Source organism: Aquarana catesbeiana, linkage group LG06, assembly GCF_042186555.1.
Source record: "Aquarana catesbeiana isolate 2022-GZ linkage group LG06, ASM4218655v1, whole genome shotgun sequence".
Lineage (NCBI taxonomy): Eukaryota > Metazoa > Chordata > Amphibia > Anura > Ranidae > Aquarana > Aquarana catesbeiana.
Genome location: NC_133329.1, coordinates 370,781,856 through 370,808,513, shown reverse-complemented (window position 1 = coordinate 370,808,513; position 26,658 = coordinate 370,781,856). Strand labels below are relative to the sequence as shown.

The 26,658-nt window shown below is 44.9% G+C and overlaps 2 protein-coding genes across 8 annotated transcripts in view; one reads left to right on the top strand and one right to left on the bottom strand.

Moving 5' to 3' along the window:
- The window catches only part of ORC4 (origin recognition complex subunit 4), an 83,723-nt gene extending 65,158 nt beyond the window's left edge, over positions 1-18,565 (bottom strand). The window contains exons 1-5 of one of the 5 annotated variants that reach the window (XM_073634215.1): positions 18,427-18,565; positions 14,638-14,713; positions 11,558-11,593; positions 9,863-9,939; positions 3,954-4,044 (exon numbers count right to left, since the gene is read on the bottom strand). In XM_073634215.1, coding sequence (XP_073490316.1) covers positions 3,954-4,044; positions 9,863-9,939; positions 11,558-11,593; positions 14,638-14,694 — 261 coding nt within the window. In that variant the 5' untranslated portion in view covers positions 14,695-14,713; positions 18,427-18,565. The remainder of the gene's footprint in view (positions 1-3,953; positions 4,045-9,862; positions 9,940-11,557; positions 11,594-14,637; positions 14,714-18,426) is intronic. The other 4 variants (XM_073634216.1, XM_073634217.1, XM_073634218.1 and 1 more) reach the window with 4 other exon arrangements.
- A 4-nt stretch (positions 18,566-18,569) lies between these two features.
- MBD5 (methyl-CpG binding domain protein 5) overlaps positions 18,570-26,658 on the top strand; it is a 122,381-nt gene continuing 114,292 nt past the window's right edge. For 2 of the 3 annotated variants that reach the window (XM_073634213.1, XM_073634212.1), the window contains exon 1: positions 18,570-18,921. The gene's annotated coding sequence lies outside the window, so the exon portion shown is untranslated. The remainder of the gene's footprint in view (positions 18,922-26,658) is intronic. The other variant, XM_073634214.1, reaches the window with a different exon arrangement.

Here is a 26,658-nt window from a genome sequence, read left to right as displayed (position 1 = left end):
ACCTTTGCAGCTATAACAGCCTTCATTCTTCCAGGAAGGCTTTCTGAGAGGTTTTGGACTACCTAGAAATGTGTGTGCAATCAGCCAAAGTAACTTTTGTAAGGGTCGTGTACTAATGTTGAACGAGAAGACCTGGCTAGCAGGCAATGTTCCAGTTTATCCCAAAGGTGTTCAGCGGGGTTTAGGTCAGGGCTCAGTGCAGGCCATTCAAGTTCATCCACTTCAAAAACTTATTAAACCATGTTCTTTTGGAGTTTGCATTGGGAGCAGTCAAACTACAACAAAAATGGGCTCCCCCAAGCCGTTGCCACAAGCATGAAAGCACATAATTATCTAAAACATCTTTGTATGCTGTAGCATTACCAGTACCCTTTACTGGAAATACATGAACTCCATAAACGTGGAGGAATTTCCACATACAGTAGGTACGGTGGTCATATAGTAAATGCAATAGTCACCTAGTCTTGTAGTCTGATGTGAGTCCACAAACATTTGGCCATACAGCATCTACATACATGTACATTTTTGAGACAACACAATGCCTAAAGAACTCAAACAATCATACTTCAACGAAACCCTGTATTAAAAACTGAAAAAATGTTCTCAGGAACTGTTGTAGGTAGTACATACAGCAGGTAAAATAAGTATTGAACACATCAACATTTTCCTAGGTAAATATATATTTCTAAAGGTGCCATTGCCATGAAAATTTCACCACGTCGGTAACAACCCATGCAATCCATACATACAAAGTTCAGAAATTAAGCTATGTGTAATAAAATGGAATGACACAGGGAAAGGGTAATGAACACGCTAACTGAAATGTATTTAATACTTTGTACAAAATCCTTTGTTGGTAATGACAGCTTCAAGATGCCTCCTGTATGTAGAAACTAGTTGCATGCATTGCTCAGGTGTGATTTTGGCCCATTCTTCCACAGTCTTCAAATCTTGAAGGTTCTGAGGGCCTCTTCTATGGACTCTGATCTTTAGTTCTTTCCATAGATTTTTTTATTGGATTCAAGTCAGGTGATTGGCTGGGCCATTCTAGCACCTTTATTTTCTTTCTTTGAAAACAATTGAGAGTTTTCTTGTCTTTGGGATCATTGTCTTGCTGAAATGTCCACCCTCGTTTCATCTTCATCATCCTGGTAGATGGCTGCAGATTTTTATACGACCCCAACAGTGCTCACTAAAACATTCAAAGGTTTAAAAACCTTCTGTAACCAATGCAATCAGTATGTTTTGCAACAATAAGGTTATGAAGGTCCTGAGAGAGCCATTTGCTTTTACCCATCATGAGATGCTTCTTGTGTGACACCTTGGTAATGAGACACCTTTTTATAGGCTATCAGTTAAGACAACCAGATTATATTAATTTGACAAGCACTGACAAGGGGCAGGATTGTTTTCTTAATTACTGATAGATTTCAGCTGGCGTCTCTTTCCATGCCTTTTTGCACCTCTCTTTCTTCATGTGTTCAATACTTTTTCCCTGTGTCATTCCATTTTAATTTTTTTAATCTTTATTTTTTTATTAACCACTTGATAACTGGGCTCTTAAACCCCCTTCCTAACCAAACCACTTTACAGCTTTCGGTGCTCTCACATTTTGAATGGCAATTACTCAGTCATGGAACACTGTACCCATATGAAATTGTTGTCCTTTACAACAAATACAATAGAGCTTTCTTTTGTTGGTATTTAATTACTGCTGGGTTTTTTTTATATTTTGCGCTATAAATCAAAAAAAGACTGAAAATTCAGTAAAGAAAAAATATCTTTGTTTCTGTTAAAAGTTATTGCAGAGTATTGGCGATTATTGGCAGAGTATTGCAGGGTATTAGCACAGTATTGCAGAGTATTGCACAGAGCAGCGCTGTGGGCACTACAGATCCAGGACGTCCCACCCAGAATAAGCCGACCGCACTGTAGCAGTCTTTTCGGCTATGGCCCGGTCGGCAAGTGGTTAAGAATGTAAGCAGCATATATTAACAAACAAGTTTTTCCATACTCGCTGTGTAGTTGGTACTATTCCCCCATACACAATAGAGCTTAATGATCTATTTTATCATTACCTATCCACATACATTTCATTGTTTTTTGTTTCTTATTCCAGTTATTGCATCCCCCTTAGCCTCCCAGCCCACACCACCTGTTGTCATGATTGGGTATACATATTACATACCCTTTAGATCAGTCAAATAAATAAATATATATATATTTATATTAATCTATCTATCTATCTATCTATCTATATATATAAAAAACACATTTGGCTTGACTGTGTGTTTCCATTCTGCCTTTTGATACTTGTGCATCCCTATACACATTATGTATATATTTTTTAGATACTTTTTTTGGTACATCCGAGACCGTTGACGGAATGCCTCATGCAGTCCGTGCTGTTCACCCCGATTTTTTTTTTCCCTGCTGAGGTTTTCATTCGCAGCGTCCCCTCAGCTCCCGAGTTGGAAAATCCCATTGCCGCCATCTTGACACCAGCGTTCGGTGACTCAGCCCAGCAGATTGGCAAGTATGAGGTCTCTTTTTCCCTGACCTCTCCTGCCAATCACCCCCCCTCCCCCACCCCCACTTTTTATTCACCAACATACACCCACTTCTTCCATTATTTCTTGTTTCAGAGACAAAAACCATGCATCTTCCCCTGAAGAGCGAGCAGAGACTCGCGAAACGCATAGGGCATCATTGATGCTTTCTGTATGTTCATACTGCTGGGTACTCTTGTTGAGTGCATTATTGCTCACATATTGCTTTATTTATGTATGTACAACTTTCTACCTCTTATGATGTATGCATATCCACTAGTTAAACAAACAATAAATTTCATTGTGAATTGCTGAACGGATGTGTATTAAGTGTAATGAATTGATAACTGTTTTTACGTTTGCTTCTAACTTGGCCACTATGCCGGGCAATGCACAATTATTGCTGTTCCCACTTGGTTATACAGCATTTTGTAATCAATAGATTTTATTACATTTTTTTTGTGAACGTGTGACAAATCTCTCCCACCTCAAAGTCCCAGGGCTACCTGTCCTTCTGTACAGCTCGGCTTGGGTGCCCCCATAGGAAGCTGCTTGCTGTGGGGGCACTCAACGGGAGGGAGGGGCCAGGAGCTCTGAAGAGGCACCCGAGAAGAGGAGGATCGGGGCTGCTCTGTGCAAAACCACTGCAACAGAGCAGGTAAGTAGAACATGTTTAATTTTTTTTTTTTAATAACAAACAAGTGACATTACAATCACTTTAAGCCGGCCATAGAAGGATCGAATCTCGGCCTGTTCAGCAGGAACCGGCCGAGATTCGAACCATGTATGGACAAACTTAATGTACCCAAGTTGATAGATCGACCAACCTGCTGTATTTTACATGCGATTATTGCTGGCGGCTGTTATAGCCACTAGCAATAATTACTGTGTTGTTCCAGCGCGGACTGCTTACCCTGCCAGGAGAACACAATGGCTCCGCGGGGGGGATGCCCCCCATCTACACTGACTGTGTTGCTGGGGAGGGGGGGGGGGGTGATCATGCGGGTTTCTTTACTGTATTCCATGGTTGCAGGAGAGAAAAAACGCTCCATCTATGGCTGGCCATACATTATACAGTTCTCCTGTACAATTTTCCAAAACCTAAACACTTTCAATTTTTATGAAATAAATGTCAGGTAGGCCCTTGCACTACATAGTTGAAGGTAAATCTAAAGGAAATTGCACAAGAAAATTGTAAAACGTATGGCCAGCCTTACAGAAGAACATCAGATTAGTGATTGGCAAGTGTGGAGAGCTTTGCAAACAGTGGGACAAAAAAGTACTAATAAGTTGCATGTAAACCCCATCAGCAACCTTATTAAGAAGGTTTTTATATTTTGCCAACACAAATCCTTCCACGCAGGACAAGTATCTTGGCTCGTATAAAAAATAATGAACACTCACCATACTCTTTCCTGATCCCCTGGGTCCGATGATCAGCACAGAGTTACTCTCCCCATGAATCACTGTTCTCTTCAGAAGCTCTACTAAGTGCCTGAAATTACAATAACAAAGGCTGAGCTTCTCAAAGTCTTGGAATAGCACAGAGCAGAAAGAAGGAATTAAAAAAAAAAAAAACCACACACACACTAGCTGAAAGGCAGTCATCTGAGAAGCTGGCTTCATCCAACTTCTGACAGCAGCCGAGTGAGAGGCAAACAGCTGTTTGACTCATGTTGTAACTCACAAAGACACAAATAGGTTTGAAGGGGCACATCCTTACATGTTATCAATGATAATGTGTCCTTGAGACGTTAAAAAAATAAAAATAAAATGTAAAAAAAAGCAGATTTTTCTTTATTTTTTCAAGAAAACGGATTGCTATAGTGCACAGAAGAGGGAAGGCACTTGTATCTAATTAGCATCTTATTGACAGACACCAGAAAATAGAATCCATAGTTTCAGCGAGAATAATGAATTGGTGAGGAGCATCTCACTATCAGTATTGTAGTGTCTGCAAGCTTATTTTCAAGTAGAACTCCTATCTGCAACTACATATGTTTTTATATATCCCTTGCATGCTAGGCAGCTTTCTTCCAATCTTTTAAGGGCCCATTGACGCTGTTGTGTTTTTAACGCATGCGCAGCAGTAGGCTAAAATGCACGAGTCCAACTTCCCAATAATAAAAATATGCCGGTTACCATCTCAGCACTGTGGTGCGCGCTTAAAAGAGAGATGTCTGTTTAAAGTGGTTGTAAAGCCACTTGTTATGTCTCTACAGTCCCCTCTGTTAGGTAATAACATGTGCTCCACTGTATATCCTTTATTTGAAAAAAGCCAATTTATACCTTATATCAAAGGATCTCCCGGCGCTCACTTGACTCCTCGGCTCTCTCCTCTCCCAGTCTGACAGATACAGCGGAAGGGGCCAAGAACTCCTGCTGACGTCAGCTGGGAGGAGGGGAGGGAAGGTGGAGAGTGCCAAGGCGTCACGTGAGCACCAGGAGACGCTCTGAAATAAGGTAGATATTGGCTTTTTTTAAATAAAGGACATACAGTGGGGCACATGTTGTTATCCAACAGAGGGGATTGTAGAGATATAAAACACTATTATTTTACCAGCAGGAGGGGAGGATCATGGAGAGGACAGAGCTGACAGGCGTGGGGGGGAGGGGGAGGAAGATAGAAGAGAGTGCGGATGATGGAGGCACGTAAACTGACTACAGTGTCAGGGTTCAGCAGCCATGATAAACCATGGTCAGTTTACAGTGGGGAGGGCAGAAGCTGGCAGGATCAGCCAGGTTTTTTAGGTGATACAGGGGGCCAAATGACACAGCACAAGCACCTTGCTGTATAAAATGCTTTAAATGCTTTAGGGTTACAAACACTTTAACATGTTTTAGGCTGGACATACATGGATCAAAATTTGTTAGGTTCAGCAGGTCAATCTGCCGATGGATTTCTGTGCAATCACCCTGTTGGATTTTCGCTGCTCACTATAGCCGGCAACCCTGACCAGCGTATTCTGACGGTGGGGAAATCGCCCCACCGACAGAATACAAAGACACAGCGGGGAGGATTCCCTCATCCACCTCGAATGTGTGGCTAGGGTAATATCAGGTCAGTTTTTTTTTTTTTTTTTCAACCCGCTGGTTGAAGGAGAAAAAAAAAAAAAAAAAAAAAAAAAACATGACTCATCTGTGGGCTGCCTAAGTGTTTTGGGAGGCCCATAGAAGTCATGTCAACACACGAAGAAATTTCACATTGATGCATGACAGCATACCTGCCTAGCGCTACAGAAAAATGTACCTGCATAGTACCCGCATCTAAACAAGCCATAATAATTATCTAAGGTTTTCTAACCTAAAAATGAAAGAAAAAAAAAATACCTTATCCTGTTTCATCTTCCTATTTTTAATTTGCTTTGCATTGATCTGTGCAAGTGAGGAGTCAGCACATTCCTGCAGTAAAACCTAGTCAACAGCAAATTACATCTATCAGCATCTAAGCCTGGCTTTACACTAGTAGAATTTCCTTTGAATTTTTTCTTTTTAGGAACTTTCGTTTAATGTTCTAATCATTAGCATGGTCAAATTGACGTGTTTTCGAATGCAGCGACAAGAAAATTTGAAGGACAAAAAATTTTTCTCAAATGAATTTCTAACAGTATATGTGGTTTTTATTGAGTAAAGTCCATTTGTTCCAAAACGGAATGTTAAAGCGGAACAAAAGGGGTTAATACTAACCTTTCCAATGGCCCCTCTTCCTGTGTGCTGGTCTTCAGGTGTATTCACTGTGCATGTCATTCTGGCACACAGAGATGAGGCTAGCACTGTAAACTGAGCTGTGCATGAGTAAACAGCGAGCGGGCAAACAGAGGTATTTTACTGCAGGAGAGACATTGCATGTCTCTTCTGCAATAAAAGCCTGCCAGCTTGCTCTTTGTTATAGTGGAACATAAGTTTCACTATAAAAACAAACAGAATTTTGAAGTACAGTACTTTGAAACGATATATGTTAAGTTTGAAGTTGAATATATCAAGAACTTTCGGGAAAATGTTTGTATGAACGTTTGCTCTAAAATCTACCAGTGTATGGCCAGCTGAACCACTTCAATACTGGGCCCTTTCACAACCTTCCTGCCCAGGCCAATTTTCAGCTTTCAGTGCAGTCGCACTTTTAATGACCCTTACACGGTCATGCAACACTGTACCCAAATTAAATTTTTACCATTTTTTTGAGAAAGATAGAGCTTTCTTCTGGCGGTACTTAATCACCCCTGTTTTTTTGCTAAACAAATAAAAAAGGAGGGAAAATTTTGAAAAAAAAAAAAAAAGAAAGAAGTTTTGGTTTCGGTTATAAAATTTTGTAAATAATGAAGTTTTCTCCTTCACGAATGTGCACTGATGAGGCTGCGCTGATGTGGCAGCACTGTTTATCAGTGCAGACTCCCATCTGGAGAGACACTTATCGGGTCTCCTCTACTTATGCCCTGTCAACGTGAATAGAAGAACGCTGATAACGGGCACTTCCTAGTTATGCTGTGATCAGCCGTGATTGGACACAGCTGATCACATGGTAAAGAGCCTACATCATAGGCTCTTTAACGTGATAGGAGATGCAGCGTGTTGGAGTGACACACTGCACTAATGAACTCCGCCATATGACCTCCAGTCAGAACCAGAGCAACTGCCCAGCCATCATTGTGCTATAGGCTGGGTGGAATGTGATTATTATAACTTTAGCTAAATGTCAACAATAGAAAACGGTGAACCAGACATTGTGCTACATGTGTTTGCAATGAGATCATACTGTACAGTATAAGACATTAGTTCTCCTTCTGTACTCCTTTCTGCTACTGCATAAGGGAATAATACAGCACATAACACCTAATACAATAAGGCAGGTTAGTTGTATTCACCAAGAAACAACACTGTATTCACACATAGAAAGCAACATACACCAATAGCTGCAGTTCCTGAGTCTTAGTGAGCAGGGAGTGAGCCCTGAAGTAATTCTCGCCCAGTTTAAACAGATGCTATGGAAGTTGTGTGCATCGCACAAGACACAGCAGCTGTGACTGACACCCCTAAAGCCCAAGAGGTGTATCAGGCATATTCTGCAGACAAAAGGTGTATCTGCTGAAATTTCCTTCAATAAAAAGGAAAAAGAAGCCGGGGGGGCTTTCTGGTTCACAACACCTGTTTTCTTAGGAAGGGTTTCTGATGACCTCATGGAGCACGCATGTTCCGACCGTATGACACGCCCACGGTTTCCACTTTCAGTGATGACAAAACTTCTGCCTCCCCAGGGGACCCGGACCTACCAGGAAGTGCTGGGAGCCACCAGCACAGCTAAGGGCTTTACTTCCAAATCCACCACAGCATTGTTATCTAGATGAACTCTTTTCCTTCTTACTGTTGTGAGCTGTCACTTGGTCGTTTAATAAAGCCAGTACCTTAATGCTACACTTAGAAAGCGCTGCTTCTCTTCTCATTTATCCACAGAGTTCTTTCTAGCACTTCAATCAGTGGCAGCCACTGAGTCAGGCACCTAGGCATACTTGGATTTTCACGGGCCCCCATTCATGTACTGTTAGCCACATACTAACTGTGGACTGTTTTCTGCTAGCGTGCCCTTTTCTGTTTTTGAGGTCATTGCAGCCAGCCAGTCATAAGGCATTCCCCACCCTGCAGCCACACGTATACAGGAAGTGTATACATACAGTGAGAGAAAAAAGTATTTGATCCCCTGCTGATTATGTACATTTGCCCACTCAAAGAAATTGTCAGTCTATCATTTTAATGGTAGGTTTATTTTAACCTTAAGAGACAAAATAACAAAAAAACCCAGAAAAACACATTTCAAAAAAGTTATAAATTGATTTGCATTTTAATGAGTGAAATAAGTATTTGATCCTCCATCAATCAGCAAGATATCTGGCTCCTAGGCGTCTTCTATACAGGTAACGAGCTGAGATTAGGAAAACTCTATTAATGGGAGTGCTCCTATTCTCAGCTTGTTACCTGTATAAAAAAAAAAAAAAAAAAAAGACACCTGTTCACAGAAGCAATCAGATTCCAATTTCTCCACCATGGCCAAGACCAAAGAGCTGTCTAAGAATGTCAGGGACATGATTGTAGACCTACACAAGGCTGGAATGGGCTACAAGACCATCGCCAAGCAGCTTGGTGAGAGGGTGACAACAGTTGGTGCGATTATTCACAAATGGAAGAAACAGAAAATCTCCCTCGGTCTGGAGCTCCATGCAAGATCTCACCTTCTAGAGTTTCAATGATCATAAGAATGGTGAGGAACCAGCCCAGAACTACACGGGAGAATTTTGTCAATGATCTCAAGGTAGCTGGCACATATAATTGGTAACACTACGCCGTGAAGGACTGAAATCCTACAGAGCCCGCAAGGTCTCCCTGCTCAAGAAAAGCACAAGTACAGGCCCATCTGAAGCTTGCCAATGAACATCCGAGTGATTCAAAGGTGAACTAGGTGAAAGTGTTGTGGTTAGATGACACCAAAATCAAGCCCTTTGCCATCAACTCAACGTGCCGTGTTTGGAGGAGGAGAAATGCTGCCTATGATCCGAAGAACACCATCCCCACCGTCAAACACGAAGGCGGAAACATTATGCTTTGAGGAGTGTTTTGTGCTAAGGAGACAGGACAACTTCAAGGGGATGATGAACGGGGCCATGTCCCATCGAATCTTGGGCAAGAACCTCCTTCCCTCAAGTCAGGGCAATGAAAATGGGTCGTGGATGGGTATTTCCAGCATGACAATGACCCAAAACACACGGCCAAGGCAACAAAGAAGTAGCTCAAGAAGCAGCACATTAAGGTCATGGAATTGCCTAGCCAGTCTCCAGACTTTAATCCCACAGAAAGTATGTGGAGGGAGCTGAAGGTTTGATTTAGCAAACGACAGCCTCTAAACCTTGATGGCTTGGAGAGGATCTGCAAAGAGGAGTGGGACAAAATCCCTCAATGTGTGCAAACCTTGTGGCCAACTACAAGAAACATCTGACCTCTGACTGCCAACAAGGGTTTTGCCACCAAGTACTAAGTCATGGTTTGCATAAAAGTCAAATAGGTATTTCACTCATTAAAATGCAAATCAATTTATAACTTTTTTGAAATGCATTTTTCTGGATTTTTTTGTTGTTATTCTGTCTCTCACTGTTAAAATAAACCTACAATTAAAATTATAGACTGGTACTATGGTAACACTGTATTGCTCTGGTCAGAGTACGTAAAAAAAAAAATTTACTTTGCCCTGCAAAGTACACGTTAAAAGTCATCTGACTCGAAGGTACATGTATTTGCATATAGGAAATCCTGTACAGAGATAAACTTACTTGTGCTGAGATTCCACCCCACATCTCTTGCCAGGGTGGGCTAGCTGAAGCAGCCTCAGTCGCAGGTGAGCCTGTACCTATATGAGAAAAGAAAGGTCACAATTAGCTGACATATTTCCGAGCCAAAGCACATGAGCCACACAAACCTCCATCCAATATGACACCCGATAATGCTTTTCAGACAAATCATGCTGCAGGGATAAAACTGCACATGGGAACAGTGATGACTGATTTGTTGCGAAGGCTGTGGAGCTATAAACTTCAGTCACTGACTCGGTGAAAATATGCAGGAGAGACCTCTCTTGCTGATCTTATGTCCCGGGTCAGGAACTCTAAGTAAAGAGCCCATGATCAGGATACCAGTCCCAGAGCCTGCACCTCCAAATAAATCCGCAGTGGCAAGAGTCAGGTGAGTGTTTAGGGATGGGGGTGGGTAGGACAGAAAGTGGAGTGTTTTTTTTTTACCTTGGTGCAATGCTTTACAGGCTCCAAAAGAAACAAAAATAATAATAAATGCACAATTTTTTTACCTGCAAAAAAAATGTGCATTTATTATTTTTTTCTAAAAGGTGAACTTATCCTTTAACCTCTTCAGCCCTTAACGGCCAGGCTATTTTTTGCGATACGGCACTGCCTCGCTTGAACTGACAATTGCACGGTCATGCGACGTTGTACCCAAACAAATCGTCCCTGGATGTCCTCCCGTGCTTGAGCGGCCAGCGCGCCCCCTGCAGGGAGCGCACTCTGTGATCAGCGAGTCTGAGACTCCCCTGATCACAGATTGGAGTAAGGGGACCATCCCGACCCCTTACCACGTGATCAGCTGTCAGCCAATGACAGCTGATCATATGATGTAAACAGAGCCGGTAATCGGCTATTTTTCCTCCTCACGCTGGACGTGAGGAGGAAAAAAAAAGCCGATCACCGGCGGCTGTGAGAGGGACATTGGTCCCAATCGCGGAGGTGTCACCAGCGTCACCTACCAGTGCCCACCAGCATCACCTACAAGTGCCCACAGTGCCACCCATCAGTGCAGCCTATAAATCACCAGTGCGTTATTACCAGTGCTGCCTATCAATACCACCTACCAGTGCCATCTATCAGTGCCCATCGGTTCCACCTACCAGTGCCCATCAGTGCCATCTTATCAGTGTCCATCAGTGCAGCCTCATCAGCAAATATCAATAAAGGAGAAAAATGACCAGTTTGCAAAATTTTTAAAACAAACTATGAAATATGATTTTTTTTTTCAAAAATGTGTCTTTTTTTTGTTTGTTTAGCAAAAAATAAAAACCCAAATGGTGATTAAATACCACCAAAAGAAAGCTAAATTTTTGTGAAAAAAAAAATGATAAACATTTCTTTTGAGTACAGTGTAGTATGACTGCGCAATTGTCATTCAAAGTGTGACAGCGCTGAAAGTTGAAAATTGGTCTGATCAGGAGGGGGGTTTAAGTGCCCAGTAAGCAAGAGGTTAAAACAATACAAACAAATTATCCAAACAGAATCACATAAACAAAAACAGACACTACATAACAAAGAAAAACTAAATTGATGTCCTTTTTTTCCCCAAAAAGTAGAGCTTTCTTTTGGTGGCGTTTGATCACCTATGCGGTTTAATAATTTTTGCACTATAAAACAAAAAAAAACCCAACAGTTTAGGAAAAAAAAAAAAAATTGTTACTTTCTACGAACCTTCCAGGACGGCACACCTGAGATGAGGGCTCCTCCCTACAGGAAAAACAATCAATTGGACAGCTTGTTGTAAGTCCCCACCCTTCCCCTTGATCCCCAGTTTGTAATAAAGTAATCCCGAACCGGTTCACAAGGAGAATCACTCCACATAGGTACTCACCACCTAGTGTTCAGCTCATTTTTCCCTCCACATAGGACGGGAAGTAGGCCTGCCGTCCTGGAAGTTTCGTAGAAATACCGTTACTGGCAAGTCTAAACATAGGTTTTCTCCTATCACCTTCCAGGACGGCACACCTGAGAAGATAATCAAGTAAACACAGGCCTACCTTCAGGGTGGGACCACAGCTTGTAGGACCTTCCGGCCGAAGGCCAAGTCTTGCTGTAACAACACTTCCAAACGGTAGTGCTTCAGGAACGTATCCTGACCAGACCAGGTGGCCGCTGCTTTTTCAGCCCAGGAAGTTGTTAGTGACCTGGTTGAATGGGCTTTAACCTTTGCTGGTGCTGGAACTCCAGAACTCTCATAAGCCAGGGAGATAGCTCCCCTGATCCATCTGGAGACTGAGGCTTTAGAAGCCTGAAGTCCCTTCCTTGGCCCAGCGTACAAAACTAGTAGGTGATTGGATCTCCTAAACTCTTTAGTTCTCTGTAAATAGGTAAGGAGACACCTTCTTACATCCAGACAAGGACATTTCTTTTCTTTCTCGTTCTTTGGTTTATCACAAAAAGACAGCAATATTATATCTTGCGTCCCTATGAAATAAGGATGCTACCTTTAGTAGATAACAAAGGGTCTGGCCTGAGGGTGACTATCTGGCTGTATCAATAAGAAGGGTTCCTTCATGGACAGCCCTTGTAGGTCCCCAACCCTCCTGGCCCTGGTAATTGCTAACAGAAATTATATTTTTAAGGTTAGAAACTTAAAGGGAACCTCCTCTACAGGTTCAAATGGTGTTTAGATAACGCCTAACACCCTTGTCAAGTCTCATAATGGGAAACTGCCCTTGGAGACCAGGGAAATGCCTTCCTTGGCCACCAAGAAATGTTTAATGTCTTCCTTTGCCAGTCCTGTATCGAGACAGACCGAGAGGGCCGCTATCTGAACCCGAAGGGTGCCGACTACTAGGTCCTTGTCCTTGGAACACTGGTGGAGGTCATCTGTTTTTCATTTCCCTAGGAACAGAAAGTCTTCCAAATTTTTGAGTGACTGTTTACCTGCAAATATTTTGTTTTGTGTTATTAGGAGGAACTCCTTTGCTGAGTTGGCACTGTTGCCTAAAACTCAGCAGATCTATTACCTCCTCTTTGTGACAATATCTTCTTTGAACTGTTCTAGTAAACATTATCAGAACATAAACGCGGACTTATTGCTTTAAGGTGGTGCAAAGAAATCTGAACCCAGAGTGTCAGGTGGGTTGGCATGTTCATTAAGTCATTGCAGTGCAGATGAGCAGGTAAATCCAAGCAGCCCCTTGGGGGGTCATGCTATGTATATATAAAAAAAAATGCTGATTTTACCTTAGAGCGTGTCCTGGCGCTTAAGTGACTCCTCGGCTCTCTCCTCTGCTCGGCTGACAGCTATAGGGCCGAGCATGAGAGACAGCTGAGGAGTCATGTGAGTTTTGGGATATGCTCCGATATAAGGTATAATCAGCATTTTTTTTTTTATACAACAGACACTGGGGCACATAATGTTATTTTACAGAGGGGATGATAGGTTTATAGTGTAGCTATTATCGCAACAGGAGGGGAGGGCTAGGCAGTGGAAGGAGCTGACAGACAGGGAGGGGTGAGAAGACAGGGGAGAGCAGAGGGGAGAGCTGCGGATGACGAAGGCACGTAAAAACTGACCAAGGTGTCAGGACTTGATATCAGCCATGATAAACCGTGGTCAGTTTACAAGGAGGAGGACAGAACCAGGCAGGATCAGCCAGGTAATCGATTACTATTTTCATAATCGATTAATCGGCCAGTAAAATAGTGGGGTTAAAAAAATAAAATGAGCCCTTTATAGTACAAAAAGAGCAAATCGCTACTGTAAATATTACTTTCACCGTTCTACAGTAAAAAAAATGAACCCCTTACAGTTGCGATTATTTGCTTTTTTTGTACTATAAAGGGCTCATTTTAGTTTCTTTTAACCCCATTATGTTACTAAACGTCTTAGACCTGGTTCACATTTATGTGTTTTTTGGTGCTTTTTGCAGAAACACACTACAGTTAATTTAACATGGTTTCCTATGGGACACGTTCACATCTATGCTTTTTTTCAGCCGCTGCGTATTTGGAAAGGGTCAAGGACTTTTTTTTTTCTTAATGCAAAATGGTGCTTTTTAGGTTCAATATACTTCAATGGAGAAGCTGCAGAAAAGCATGTAATGCGTTTTTGCAGCAATTTGTATTTTTTAATCTGCCCAACAACAAATTGGCCAAAAAACAGTATTTCTCTTCTAATAGTGTATACTGTATATCTCCTCTAATAGTGAATATACAGTATATCTCTTCTGTCTGGATTCAATATTTTGCTCCCTAACCATATAGTTGGTTGTTTATATTTACCACTGCATAGAGATATTTAAGAATGAATTGCCTTTTTTTTAAAAACTTTACATATTAACTAAATTATACACCACACTTTTTTTTTAAGGTTATTAACCGATTAATCGAAACAATAATCGGCCAACTAATCGATTATGAAAATAATTGTTAGTTGCAGCCCTAAGTGCAATATGAAAACTCTTCCTACAAGCTTCACCAGGAACTGATAGAAGTCACAAGCCTGCCATATACTGCTGATGAGAAAAGGTATTTAGCAGTTTATAGTTACTAAAATAAATGTAATTTCCATGTTCTGTGTACTGTAGGAGACCAGATATAGAGAATGCAGGGTCTGGGGTTTAGTAACACTTTAATAAGTCCCACTACAAATCATAAAGCAGAGTTGGGTTCAGTATGGAAATTGTGCATGTAGAAAAGGCAGGGGCTCCCCACAGCTGTGATATTTGTACTGTACACTATACGTAGCTCACCCCAAGTAATTCTACCCCTGTACAACTGAAAATAATGACTGAAGATCATACCTGGGAAATACATTCTCCTATGGGGAGACTCTTGTCCTTGCTTTTCCGTTTACTCATTACATGAAGTTTGAATCTGCTGCAGGTGAGAAGATACAGTCAACATTACCACCATATGAAGATTACCCAAAAAACATAATAAACCAGAGACCGCCCCCCCAAAGAGACACCTGTACTGACTGGGGGCTGCTATTAGCCAACTCTCCTGTTGGAAAAAAAAATCAGCTGCCTCGCTTCTCTGCAAATTCAAAAACCCCTATTGCTTTTCAATAGCCTAGTAGATGTATAAGGATTTCTGACTTGACTTGCAGCATGCTTGTTCCTGGCAAAAAAAAAAAAAGCCAGGCAAAAGAAATTTCCAGTAGAAGGTCAGCAACAGCAGCCTACATACAATAAGTGTAAAGAAGAACTTTACCTATAACAACTTGATAAAAAAAAATGATGTTCTTTAGCAATGAACATTCATTCTACATTAATAATAATGCTACCAAAATTAGTGTGTGCTGTAAATTGCCTCCAGCATTGCTCCTGTTTCTTCTTGCTGGAAGCTGCTATTTTGCTTTAGACCAGAGCCCCTGAGCATCAGTAAATCATAAAGTGGAACTAAATCAATTGATTTAACAGATTGAAAAAAAATTTACATTCTTGGAATGTGGGGATTGCTAACTGACACATTTAATTGTGTCCTCAACCAAACTGTCAAACCATCAAATGGCTGGTGTCATAACTGATCACATGAGCAGCACCATGACAGTTGCAGATCAAACAGAAGCAGCTTTCTTGGCTGTGAAGGATAGGAGGGTTTAATTCCGGTTTAAGGCTGTCAGCAGATCGGCCTCTACAAACTTGGCAGTGCCTAAAAATGGAGAGCAACTGAGCATGTGCAGAGCAGGGTGAGACTGGGTATTACTGGTTTTAAAACAGGATAGATACTGAATCCCCAATCCTGAAGTTAAACAATGTTTAACTCCAGTCAGCGAGAGGAGTCCCGAGTCCTCCATGACCAGTCAGCGAGAGGACGAGAGGAGTCCCGGGTCCTCCGTGACCAGTCAGCGAGAGGACGAGAGGAGTCCCGGGTCCTCCGTGACCAGTCAGCGAGAGGACGAGAGGAGTCCCGGGTCCTCCGTGACCAGTCAGCGAGAGGACGAGAGGAGTCCCGGGTCCTCCGTGACCAGTCAGCGAGAGGAGTCCCGGGTCCTCCGTGACCAGTCAGCGAGAGGAGTCCCGGGTCCTCCGTGACCAGTCAGCGAGAGGACGAGAGGAGTCCCGGGTCCTCCGTGACCAGTCAGCGAGAGGACGAGAGGAGTCCCGGGTCCTCCGTGACCAGTCAGCGAGAGGAGTCCCGGGTCCTCCGTGACCAGTCAGCGAGAGGAGTCCCGGGTCCTCCGTGACCAGTCAGCGAGAGGAGTCCCGGGTCCTCCGTGACCAGTCAGCGAGAGGAGTCCCGGGTCCTCCGTGACCAGTCAGCGAGAGGAGTCCCGGGTCCTCCGTGACCAGTCAGCGAGAGGAGTCCCGGGTCCTCCGTGACCAGTCAGCGAGAGGAGTCCCGGGTCCTCCGTGACCAGTCAGCGAGAGGAGTCCCGGGTCCTCCGTGACCAGTCAGCGAGAGGAGTCCCGGGTCCTCCGTGACCAGTCAGCGAGAGGAGTCCCGGGTCCTCCGTGACCAGTCAGCGAGAGGAGTCCCGGGTCCTCCGTGACCAGTCAGCGAGAGGAGTCCCGGGTCCTCCGTGACCAGTCAGCGAGAGGAGTCCCGGGTCCTCCGTGACCAGTCAGCGAGAGGAGTCCCGGGTCCTCCGTGACCAGTCAGCGAGAGGAGTCCCGGGTCCTCCGTGACCAGTCAGCGAGAGGAGTCCCGGGTCCTCCGTGACCAGTCAGCGAGAGGAGTCCCGGGTCCTCCGTGACCAGTCAGCGAGAGGAGTCCCGGGTCCTCCGTGACCAGTCAGCGAGAGGAGTCCCGGGTCCTCCGTGACCAGTCAGCGAGAGGAGTCCCGGGTCCTCCGTGACCAGTCAGCGAGAGGAGTCCCGGGTCCTCCGTGACCAGTCAGCGAGAGGAGTCCCGGGTCCTCCGTGACCAGTCAGCGAGAGGAGTCCCGGGTCCTCCGTGACCAGTCAGCGAGAGGAGTCCCGGGTCCTCCGTGACCAGTCAGCGAGAGGAGTCCCGGGTCCTCCGTGACCAGTCAGCGAGAGGAGTCCCGGGTCCTCCGTGACCAGTCAGCGAGAGGAGTCCCGGGTCCTCCGTGACCAGTCAGCGAGAGGAGTCCCGGGTCCTCCGTGACCAGTCAGCGAGAGGAGTCCCGGGTCCTCCGCGACCAGTCAGCGAGAGGAGTCCCGGGTCCTCCGCGACCAGTCAGCGAGAGGAGTCCCGGGTCCTCCGCGACCAGTCAGCGAGAGGAGTCCCGGGTCCTCCGCGACCAGTCAGCGAGAGGAGTCCCGGGTCCTCCGTGACCAGTCAGCGAGAGGAGTCCAGGGTCCTCCGTGACCAGTCAGCGAGAGGAGTCCCGGGTCCTCAGTCAGCACCAGGTCCCCCACACCCAGTGAACGGAAATCTTTGCTTTCAGGGTCCTCAGATGTCGGTGTCTACAGTTCCCAGTCAGTGAGAGGGTTCCAGGGAGGTCACCCAGTCAGTGTGGAGGGTGTAGAATTCTCAGTGGAGCGCTCAATAAATGTCCTCAGTCATTACTGTGCTGTCAATGTATTGCTACAGTCAGTGTGGAGGCTGTCAGTGTTTTCATCAGTGCAGGGCACTCAGTCAGCATAGAGGGTGCATTGCTCTCAGTCAGTCCTGGAGGTGCAGGGTCCTCAGTCAGCATGGAGGGTGCATTGCTCTCAGTCAGTGCTGGAGGTGCAGGGTCCTCAGTCAGCATGGAGGGTGCATTGCTCTCAGTCAGTGCTGGAGGTGCAGGGTCCTTAGTGAGCATGGAGGGTGCATTGTTCTCAGTCAGTGCTGGAGGTGCAGGGTCCTTAGTGAGCATGGAGGGTGCATTGTTCTCAGTCAGTGCTGAAGGCTCAGGGTCCTCAGTGAGCATGGAGGGTGCATTGTTCTCAGTCAGTGCTGAAGGCTCAGGGTCCTCAGTGAGCATGGAGGGTGCAATGCTCTCAGTCAGTGATGGAGGTGCAGGGTCCTCTGTCAGCATGGAGGGTGCATTGCTCTCAGTCAGTGATGGAGGTGCAGGGTCCTCAGTCAGCATGGAGGGTGCATTACTCTTAGTTAGTGCTGGAGGTGCAGGATCCTCTGTCAGCATGGAGGGTGCATTATTCTCAGTCAGCGCTGGACGAGCAGGGTCCTTGGTGAGCATGGAGGGTGCATTACTCTCAGTCAGCATGGAGGGTGCATTGCTCTCAGTCAGCGCTGGAGGTGCAGGGTCCTCTGTCAGCATGGAGGGGCATTACTCTCAGTCAGTACTGGAGGGGCAGGGTCCTCAGTCAGCATGGAGGGTGCATTACTCTCAGTCAGTACTGGAGGTGCAGGGTCCTCAGTCAGCATGGAGGGTGCATTACTCTCAGTCAGTACTGGAGGTGTAGGGTCCTCTGTCAGCATGGAGGGTGCATTACTCTCAGTCAGTACTGGAGGTACAGGGTCCTCAGTCAGCATGGAGGGTGCATTACTCTCAGTCAGTACTGGAGGAGCAGGGTCCTCTGTCAGCATGGAGGGTGCATTACTCTCAGTCAGTACTGGAGGGGCAGGGTCCTCAGTCAGCATGGAGGGTGCATTACTCTCAGTCAGTACTGGAGGTGCAGGGTCCTCTGTCAGCATGGAGGGTGCATTACTCTCAGTCAGCATCCGGCTCTCACCTGTTCCCCGGAGAACCCCGTATGAGTGTATCTCCCGCTCTCCACTACTTTCCACCACGTGACCCCAGCATTCTCCAGCCCCGCCCCCCAGTACCGTCACCTTGGAGACAGCCGACGACCTGTTCCGGGCTTCCGTCACTTCCGGGAATCTCCTGGCCGCGGTGCACCCTGGGTCCCCTCCCCTCCCCTTCCCCCGGCCTGGCCCGGACATGCGCAGTTGGAAAACTCCCATCTTTTTCCTGAGGAGCCAGGGAGCTAGAAGCGGCCGGGGGAGTCGCCGAGGGGTGTCGTGTTGAGCCCCGGGGAGCGGGTGAGAGAGGGAGCGCTGCCCTCCGGCTCCCAGCTGGATGTGGGGGTGGAGGGGAAGCGCTGACCGGGCCTGAGAGGGACAGGGGGCCCCCCCGGAGCCCAGCTCAGGGGCCACACTACTTATCTAGTGAATGCTCTGCCTGAGAGAGGCCGGAAGTGACCATGAGATCACCCTGAGGACACGGGGTAAGAGGGGAGCCCATCCTGGGCCATGGGGGGGGCTGAGGGGGGTCACAGCTTGGAATTCTGTGTGGCCCCTGGGATCTTCTCTGGGCCCCAACTGGGAGATGGTTTGCTGAAGTTCCCAGCCCACAGCACTGAGCCATAGAGTCTCACTCCTCCTGCTGCAGCCTCCAGACTCTGGATTGCTGTGGTAGGTGAGGGGTGCTGGGCTCTGGTACACAGGGCCCTCTGACAGCACATGGGACAAGCCAGGGGCCTGTATCCATGGGACATCTTCATATGGAGCCTTAAAGAGGACCTGTCAGGGCGGTCACAACCAGAGCTACTGCACAGAGCCAGGGCCTGACTCCGGTCTGGGGTGTCCCGGGTCCATGTCAGGGGACTGAGGTGTCAGCCCAGCACTGGACGGGAGCCCCATCTGTGACCGATCGTATGACAGGTCCCCTTTAGGAGGACACCGCTCTGATGATGGGGCTGGAAGGACACGTGGCTTTTCTATGACCGGAGTCTTATTAGAGCAACAACACGGCTCAGTGCTGTCTACGAGACTTTGTTTATTTGCAGTAAAAATGCAACTCTTATTGTGGATGGAAGTGTTGCAGACGCTTCTCAGTACTTGGAGTTAGAGCAGTATTAATCCCCAAACCAAAAATGTATTATATTGCAGATTACCATGCATTAGATGTGATGCATTCGTTTTCTATTCTTAGGCTGGGTTCACACATGTGCGGTGCAAATTGAAGCTCCGTTCTCACAGCTAATTGACAAAGTAGTTGTTCAGCGTTTCAGGTCAGGTTTGCTTCAGGATCAGGGTCTGGTTTGCGTCAGGTTCGGGTTTATTTCAAGATCGGGTCAGGTTTTATTTCGGGGTCAGGTTTATCTCAGGGTCAGGTTTATCTCAGGGTCAGGTTTATCTCAGGGTCAGGTTTATCTCAGGGTCAGGTTTATCTCAGGGTCAGGTTTATCTCAGGGTCAGGTTTATCTCAGGGTCAGGTTTATTTCAGGGTCAGGTTTATTTCACGATCAGGTCAGGTTTGCGCCAGGGTCAGGTTTTATTTCGGGATCAGGTCAGGTTTTATTTCGGGATCAGGTCAGGTTTTGGGTCAGGATCAGGTTTGGTTCAGGGTCAGGATCAGGTCAGGTTTGCGCCAGGATCAGGTCAGGTTTTATGTCGGGGTCAGGTTTTATGTCAGGGTCAGGTTTTATTTCAGGGTCAGGTCAGGTTTTATGTCAGGGTTAGGTTTGGTCCAGGGTCAGGTTTTATGTCAGGGTCAGGTTTATTTCAGGATCAGGTCAGGATCAGGTTAGGTTTGGTTCAGGGTCAGGATCAGGTTTGGTTCAGGATCAGGTCAGGTTTTATGTCAGGGTCAGGATCAGGTCAGGTTTTATTTCAGGGTTAGGTTTGGTTCAGGATAAGGTCAGGTTTGCGCCAGGATCAGGTCAGGTTTTATGTCAGGGTCCGGTTTATTTCAGGATCAGGTTAGGTTTGGTGCAGGGTCAGGTTTGGGTCAGGATCAGGTCAGGTTTTATGTCAGGGTCCGGTTTATTTCAGGATCAGGTTAGGTTTGGTGCAGGGTCAGGTTTGGGTCAGGATCAGGTCAGGTTTTATGTCAGGGTCTGGTTTATTTCAGGGTCAGGGTTTATGTCAGGTTTAGGTTTATTTCAGGATCAGGTCAGGTTTTATGTCAGGATCAGGTTAGGTTTGGTTCAGGGTCAGGATCAGGTTTGGTTCAGGGTCAGGTTTTATGTCGGGGTCAGGATCAGGTCAGGTTTTATGTCGGGGTCAGGTTTATTTCAGGATCAGGTCAGGTTTTATGTCGGGGTCAGGATCAGGTCAGGTTTTATGTCGGGGTCAGGTTTATTTCAGGATCAGGTCAAGTTTTATGTCAGGGTCAGGTTTGGTTCAGGATCAGGTCAGGTTTGGCTCAGGATCAGGTATTATTTATTTCAAGGTCCGGTTTTATGTCAGGGTCAGGTTTGGTTCAGGGTAAGGTTTGAATCGGGGATCAGGTCAGGTTTTTACACTGTTCACAAATGAATGACGCGCGATTCAGAAGTGTTCCCATAGAAGTCAATGGGGCTGAATTCGCACCTGAGCCGTACTGCACTGCTCAGAAAATGATGACAGGACTCTCAAGTGTGCACCGGACATATGTGAACAGGCACAATAGAAAGTTCTTCCATGTGTCATGCAAATTGGATGTGGTTCAAATTGTATCCAATTCACTCAGGCTGTTTGAACCTAGTCTGAGTTCACATATTTACAGCTGAGATTTGCAGTCCGGGGGTCCGGTGCCTTCCTGTTCACCGGTTCAGGTGTGATTCAGGTGTAAATTTGTGCCTGAACTGGACCAAAAAAATGCTCTGGACCCTTTTTGAATCTGAACCGCGGCCACCCCAGACATGTGTCAACTGGCTCCATTGAGAGACGGTCACATTCACATGTCATGCAAATTGGATGCCATGTAGAACGCATCCAATTTGCATATATGTGAATCCAGCCTTAGACCCCTTTCACACTGCTGCGACTTAAAAGTCACGCAATTTCAGAGAATGCGTATGTAACTTGAGGTCTATGGACCTCAACTGGCATGAAAGTCGGACCAAAGTAGTACAGGGACTTCTTTGAAGTTGGCACGACTTGAAGTCGCACATATATGAATGGTTATCATTGGAAATCATGGGGAATGGCTTGTCATGTGACTTTGCAGTCCCAAGTCTCAGGACAAGTCGCAGAAGTGTGAAAGGGACCCTAGACATTTATTCCCTCTGTTTTCACCTGGTGATCTGGCCAGTAACACACCTCCCTAATTGGAGTGCATCCACTCTGGATGAAGGGGCACAGCAGCATTGTCAGTCTGAGGGGAGGGTAGTGTTAAATGTTTAAGCAGATTTACATACGATAACAGAAGCCAAACTCCAGCTCGCTCTTTAATCAGTTACAGCAAACTGTTTTTTTTCTTTTGGGATAAAGAGTTTACATAAATATTGATCATTGTAAGAACCCTTGTCAGTGTTAAATGGTTTGTCTTATCTCTGTAACTGATACATATTGCTGGAGAGCTTGTGCTTTTGAAAAAAGATAACTTGCTAGCTGTATCACCAAATGAAGGTAAAGGGGGGGGGGGGGGAGTCTAAAAAAGAAAACGAATGCAGCCATCATATTTAAGAATTAGGAAGCTGCAATATAGTGTTTTATTTTGAGTTTAATGCCGCTATGCAATTGGTCAAGATTCTTATGCCTGTGTTATGTGAGGGGACCCAGCTCTGGTGGGATGCAATTCTGCCAGCAGACCTGCAGCTCTGGTCGTAATAATGATGATGGGGGCACAACTCTGGTGATAGGCACAGCTGTGCTGGTTAAGTTTCGACAGTAATGCAACTGTGGTTGGGGCAGGGCACAGCTCTCATGTGTGGGCTTTGATGACTGATGATGCTGTGCTGTGGTGGGGGTGCAGCTCTGGTGGTAAATCTAGTGGCAGGGATACAACTCTAGTGATGCACGCAGCTGTGACAATGATGCATTTTTGGTGGCTGGGCTGTAGCAGGGGGCTGTTGTCGCAGCTTCGGTGGTTGGGCTATGGTGGAAGCAAAGCTCTGGTGGCTGAGCTGTGACAGGAACACAACACTGATTACAGGGGTGCAGCTGTGGTGGCTGGGCTGTGACGATGATTTGACTGGTGGGGGCACGCAGCTCTGGTGGCTGCACTGTGGCGGGGTTGTGGTGTAGTTCTAATGGTAGGACTGTAATGGTAATGCAGTTCTGTTGGCTAGGACACAACTTTGGTGCTTGGGGAGCGACTGGGCTATAGCCAGGGGTGCAGCTGTGCTGGCTGGGCAATGACCAGGGGTGTGGCTGGGCTGTTGCTGTGGCTGAGTGTGCAGCTGTGTGGCAGAGGGGGTATTAGTGATGGCTGGGCTGTGGCTGGGTGTACAGCTGTGATGCATGGATGTGTGGCTGGGGGTGCAGCTGTGGTGACTGGATGTGCAGCTGTGGTGGCTGGGCTGTGGCCGGGAGTGTAGCTGTGGTGGCAGAGGCGGTATTGACAGTGGCTGAGTGTGCAGCTGCTGTGGCTGGGAGTGTATCTGTGGTGGCTGGGCTGTGACTGTGCAGCAGCTCTGGTGGTTGGTACCTGGTGGGGGGAGGATTATTGAAGATATCTTGTTATTACCTGGATGCATACAGTGGCACGCAATAGTATAACGGTGTCCAAACTCAGTCCTTGGGTGCCTCCAGCAGGCCGTGGTTTCTGGTGTTTCTGTAGATGATTACTAATCTAAGATGTTCAATGTGGACTATTCCATTGTTGGTTGATGAGTAGGTTATGAGGAGTGCACAGTGAAGTGTAGCTGAGGACACCACTTTGAGGACTGTGTCATGAGTTGAAGCAGGTCTAATGTTGGTATAAAGTTGACTGGAGAACTCTGGTGACTTGGCCATTAAACAGTTGGTCCAATCACCTACTGGCTTGATCTATTGTTCAGAAATTGCAGGGGGAAGTTTGTCTGCCAGAACCGCTCAGCTCTGTCACTTCTGCCATAGTTTGTCTTTTTACTGCAACCTTCAGTGTATACACGGTGACCCACCCAACACAGTTGTCGTAGGTTGGCAGAGCTGGAAACTTGAGCATATATATGTCCAGATGTTAGCAATGAATCTGGTAGGTTAATCATTTTACTTCTGCTTGAAATCAAAATATTTACTGTTGAGTGATGCTTTAACCACTCTGAAAGGTTTTATTCCCTTCATGTAACAAACGAAGTGTAGAGCTAAATGTACTAATAGAACACTATGTCTATAGTGAACTAAAAATGTGAAATAGTACAGGGCATGAAATCGAACATGTGCTATACACAAAAATATAAACCAATAACATGTAAATACAATGATCATATGTCCAATGAAGGGACGATCAGAGCAAAAATAATGTCCAAACAGTGATAAAAAAAAATGTGTATAAACACCAAAAATATGTTAATAAATTTCATAAGGAATGTGTCCAATCAAATCACTGATTTAAAATTCTCAGTGAAAAGTGATGTGGCGAAGGAAACGAGGAGCTGGCTGTAGAACTAATTCAAAACAACACAGACCATCTTCTAATGTAAAGTTGTAGATAAACACTTCTTACCAGACAGGGTGGACCCACTTGCCGTACGACAGTGGGTCAATCGGGCTCTTATCAGCCCGAAAGCCTGATGGTCAAACGATGATACCAACTCGGATACAATTGGAACATGAAGGAGGATCACTCCAAATACGAGTGCTCAATCAATCGACAGAAATGGATCCGGGAAGTGTAATACAGCCAGGTATCCAGGGCTCAGGCGATTCTCCAGACCAAATATAAATTGAACCTCGATGGGGGGTCCGTTTTAGAGACCAATAGTTTTCACATTCAGACCAGGATGAAAAATAAGGGAAAAAGCTCCATATGGTGCAGGTCAAAAAAGGGAGATTTTGTTATTTTTTTTTTTTAAAAGGTACAAACTTTCCATTAGAAGATTGTCCGTCTTGTTTTGAATTAGTTCTACAGCCAGCTCCTTGTTTTCTTTGCCCCGTCGCTTTTTCACTGAGGGCTTTAAATCAGTTATTTGATTTGACACATTCCTTATGAAGTTTATTAAAAAAAAAATTTGGTGTTTATACACATTTTTTTTTCTTTTTGTCACTGTATGGACATTGTTTGCTCTGATCTTTCCTTCAGTGGACATGATTGTTGTATTTACATGTTATTGGTTTACGTTTTTGTGTATAGCACATGTTTGATTTCATGCCCTGTACTATTTCACATTTTTATTTCACTATAGACATAGGGGGTTATTTACTAAAGGCAAATCCACTTTGCACTACAAGTGCAAAGTGCACTTGAAATTGCACTGGAAGTGCAGTCGCTGTAGCTCTGAGGGGGACATGCAAGGAAAATTAAAAAGCAACATTTTAGCTTGCACATGATTGGATAATAAAATCAGCAGAGCTTCCCCTCATTTCATATCTACCCCTCAGATTTACAGCAAATGCACATCCAAGTGCACTTTCAGTGCAATTGCAAGTGCACTTTGCACTTGTAGTGCGAAGTGGATTTGCCTTTCAAAAATAACCCCCACAATGTTCTATTAGTACATTTAGTGCTACACTTCGTTTGTTACATCCACTAGGGACTTTGTTTTAGTGTCAGCAGCTTCACTTATAGTGGTTTAGCACAGTGATTTCCCCCTTTTTTTCATATGTTTATCCTCTTCATGAGCAGAGCATATTTTGCTATTCAGCTCTGTAATGTTATTGCTCAGTCATGCAACACTGTACGCAAATTATTTTTTTTTTTTTTCCCACACACATAGAGCCTTTTTTTGTTGGTATTTGATCACCACTGAGTTTTTTTTTATTTTTTGCAATGTAAACAAAAAAAAAAAAAAAGACCACAAATTTTGGAACAGACACAAACCATATTTTCTACTTTCTTTTATAAAACATATCCAATGGAAAAAAAAATCCAATTTCTTCATAAATTGAGGCCAAAATGTTTTCTGCTACATGCTTTTGGTAAAAACAAACATCCCAGTAAGTATATAATAATTTGTTTGTGCGAAAGTTATTGCTTCTGCAAACAATGGTGTGTGTATATAACCTGGAATTTATGCAGCTATGATAAACTATTAATGGCGGTGATGAGTGACTTCTAGTGGAACTGTGATAGTGTGGCGGACAATCTGACACTGGGTGGCGGTACACTAACTGACACATCTATAGTGACACTAATAGAGTGATCAATGTTAATACTATTCACTGTACTAATGACACTGGCTAAGAAGAGGTTAACATCTAGGGGAAATCAAGGGGTTAATTGTGTGCCTAACATTGTGTAATGTGTGCTGCTTTTAGGCCTCGTGCACACTGGACGTTTTTACAGCTGCTGTTTTAGACTTCAGATGTTTTTTTCTGCAGCCAATAAACCCCCCAGCATGTTATCCCATGTGTCCATGCACACACAGGCTGTTATCAGCAGTTTTTGGCAGGGGTGTTTTTCTGGCTGGAAAAAAAAACCCAGAACTAGTGGGTTTTAAGAGAAGTTTTTCAGCTGTAAAAATGCTCTATCTCTGGAAAAAAAAGCTAAAAAACGTGGCTATAAGACGTTTATCATAGTTTTTGAGCCATAAGCTGTTGTGAGAGTATAATTTTGTTTAAAAAAAAATCTAAAAAAGTATACTTGAAAAACTCATTCTACAGCTAATGTTACTGACTTTTTTATAACTTCCAGTGTGCATGAGGCCTTTCTTTACTATTTGGCGTTTTTTTTTTCTCCCTGCTTTGCAGGGAGTAAAAACAGCCAGATCGCTGTTCACAGTACACAGAGTTGTGTTTTTGTAAAACTATGTGTGTTTTGGCCTTTCAGCTGACTCGTGCTGTGTTCAATCATAGCATCGGTTGGCAGGGGGTGTGCAAACCTGTAAGAACGGTCAGTACGTTGCCCGGCCTGCAGATGTCACCCGGTCCCAGTACTACTAATGTGGGCAGGCAGCAAGTTGTTAAATCAGTATTAAGCCTAAAAGCAAGCATTTATTATATTGCACTTTACCAATTCTTATCTAACTAACTTAAAGGCAAAACTTTTGGATAGAGTGGAGAGAAATTAGAACACCTGTCAGTTGTTTTTTTTGCTGTCTGTGTCCCCGTTATTATTATTATTAATATAGACGTTATTATTATTATTATTATAGACATTATTATTGTTATAGAGA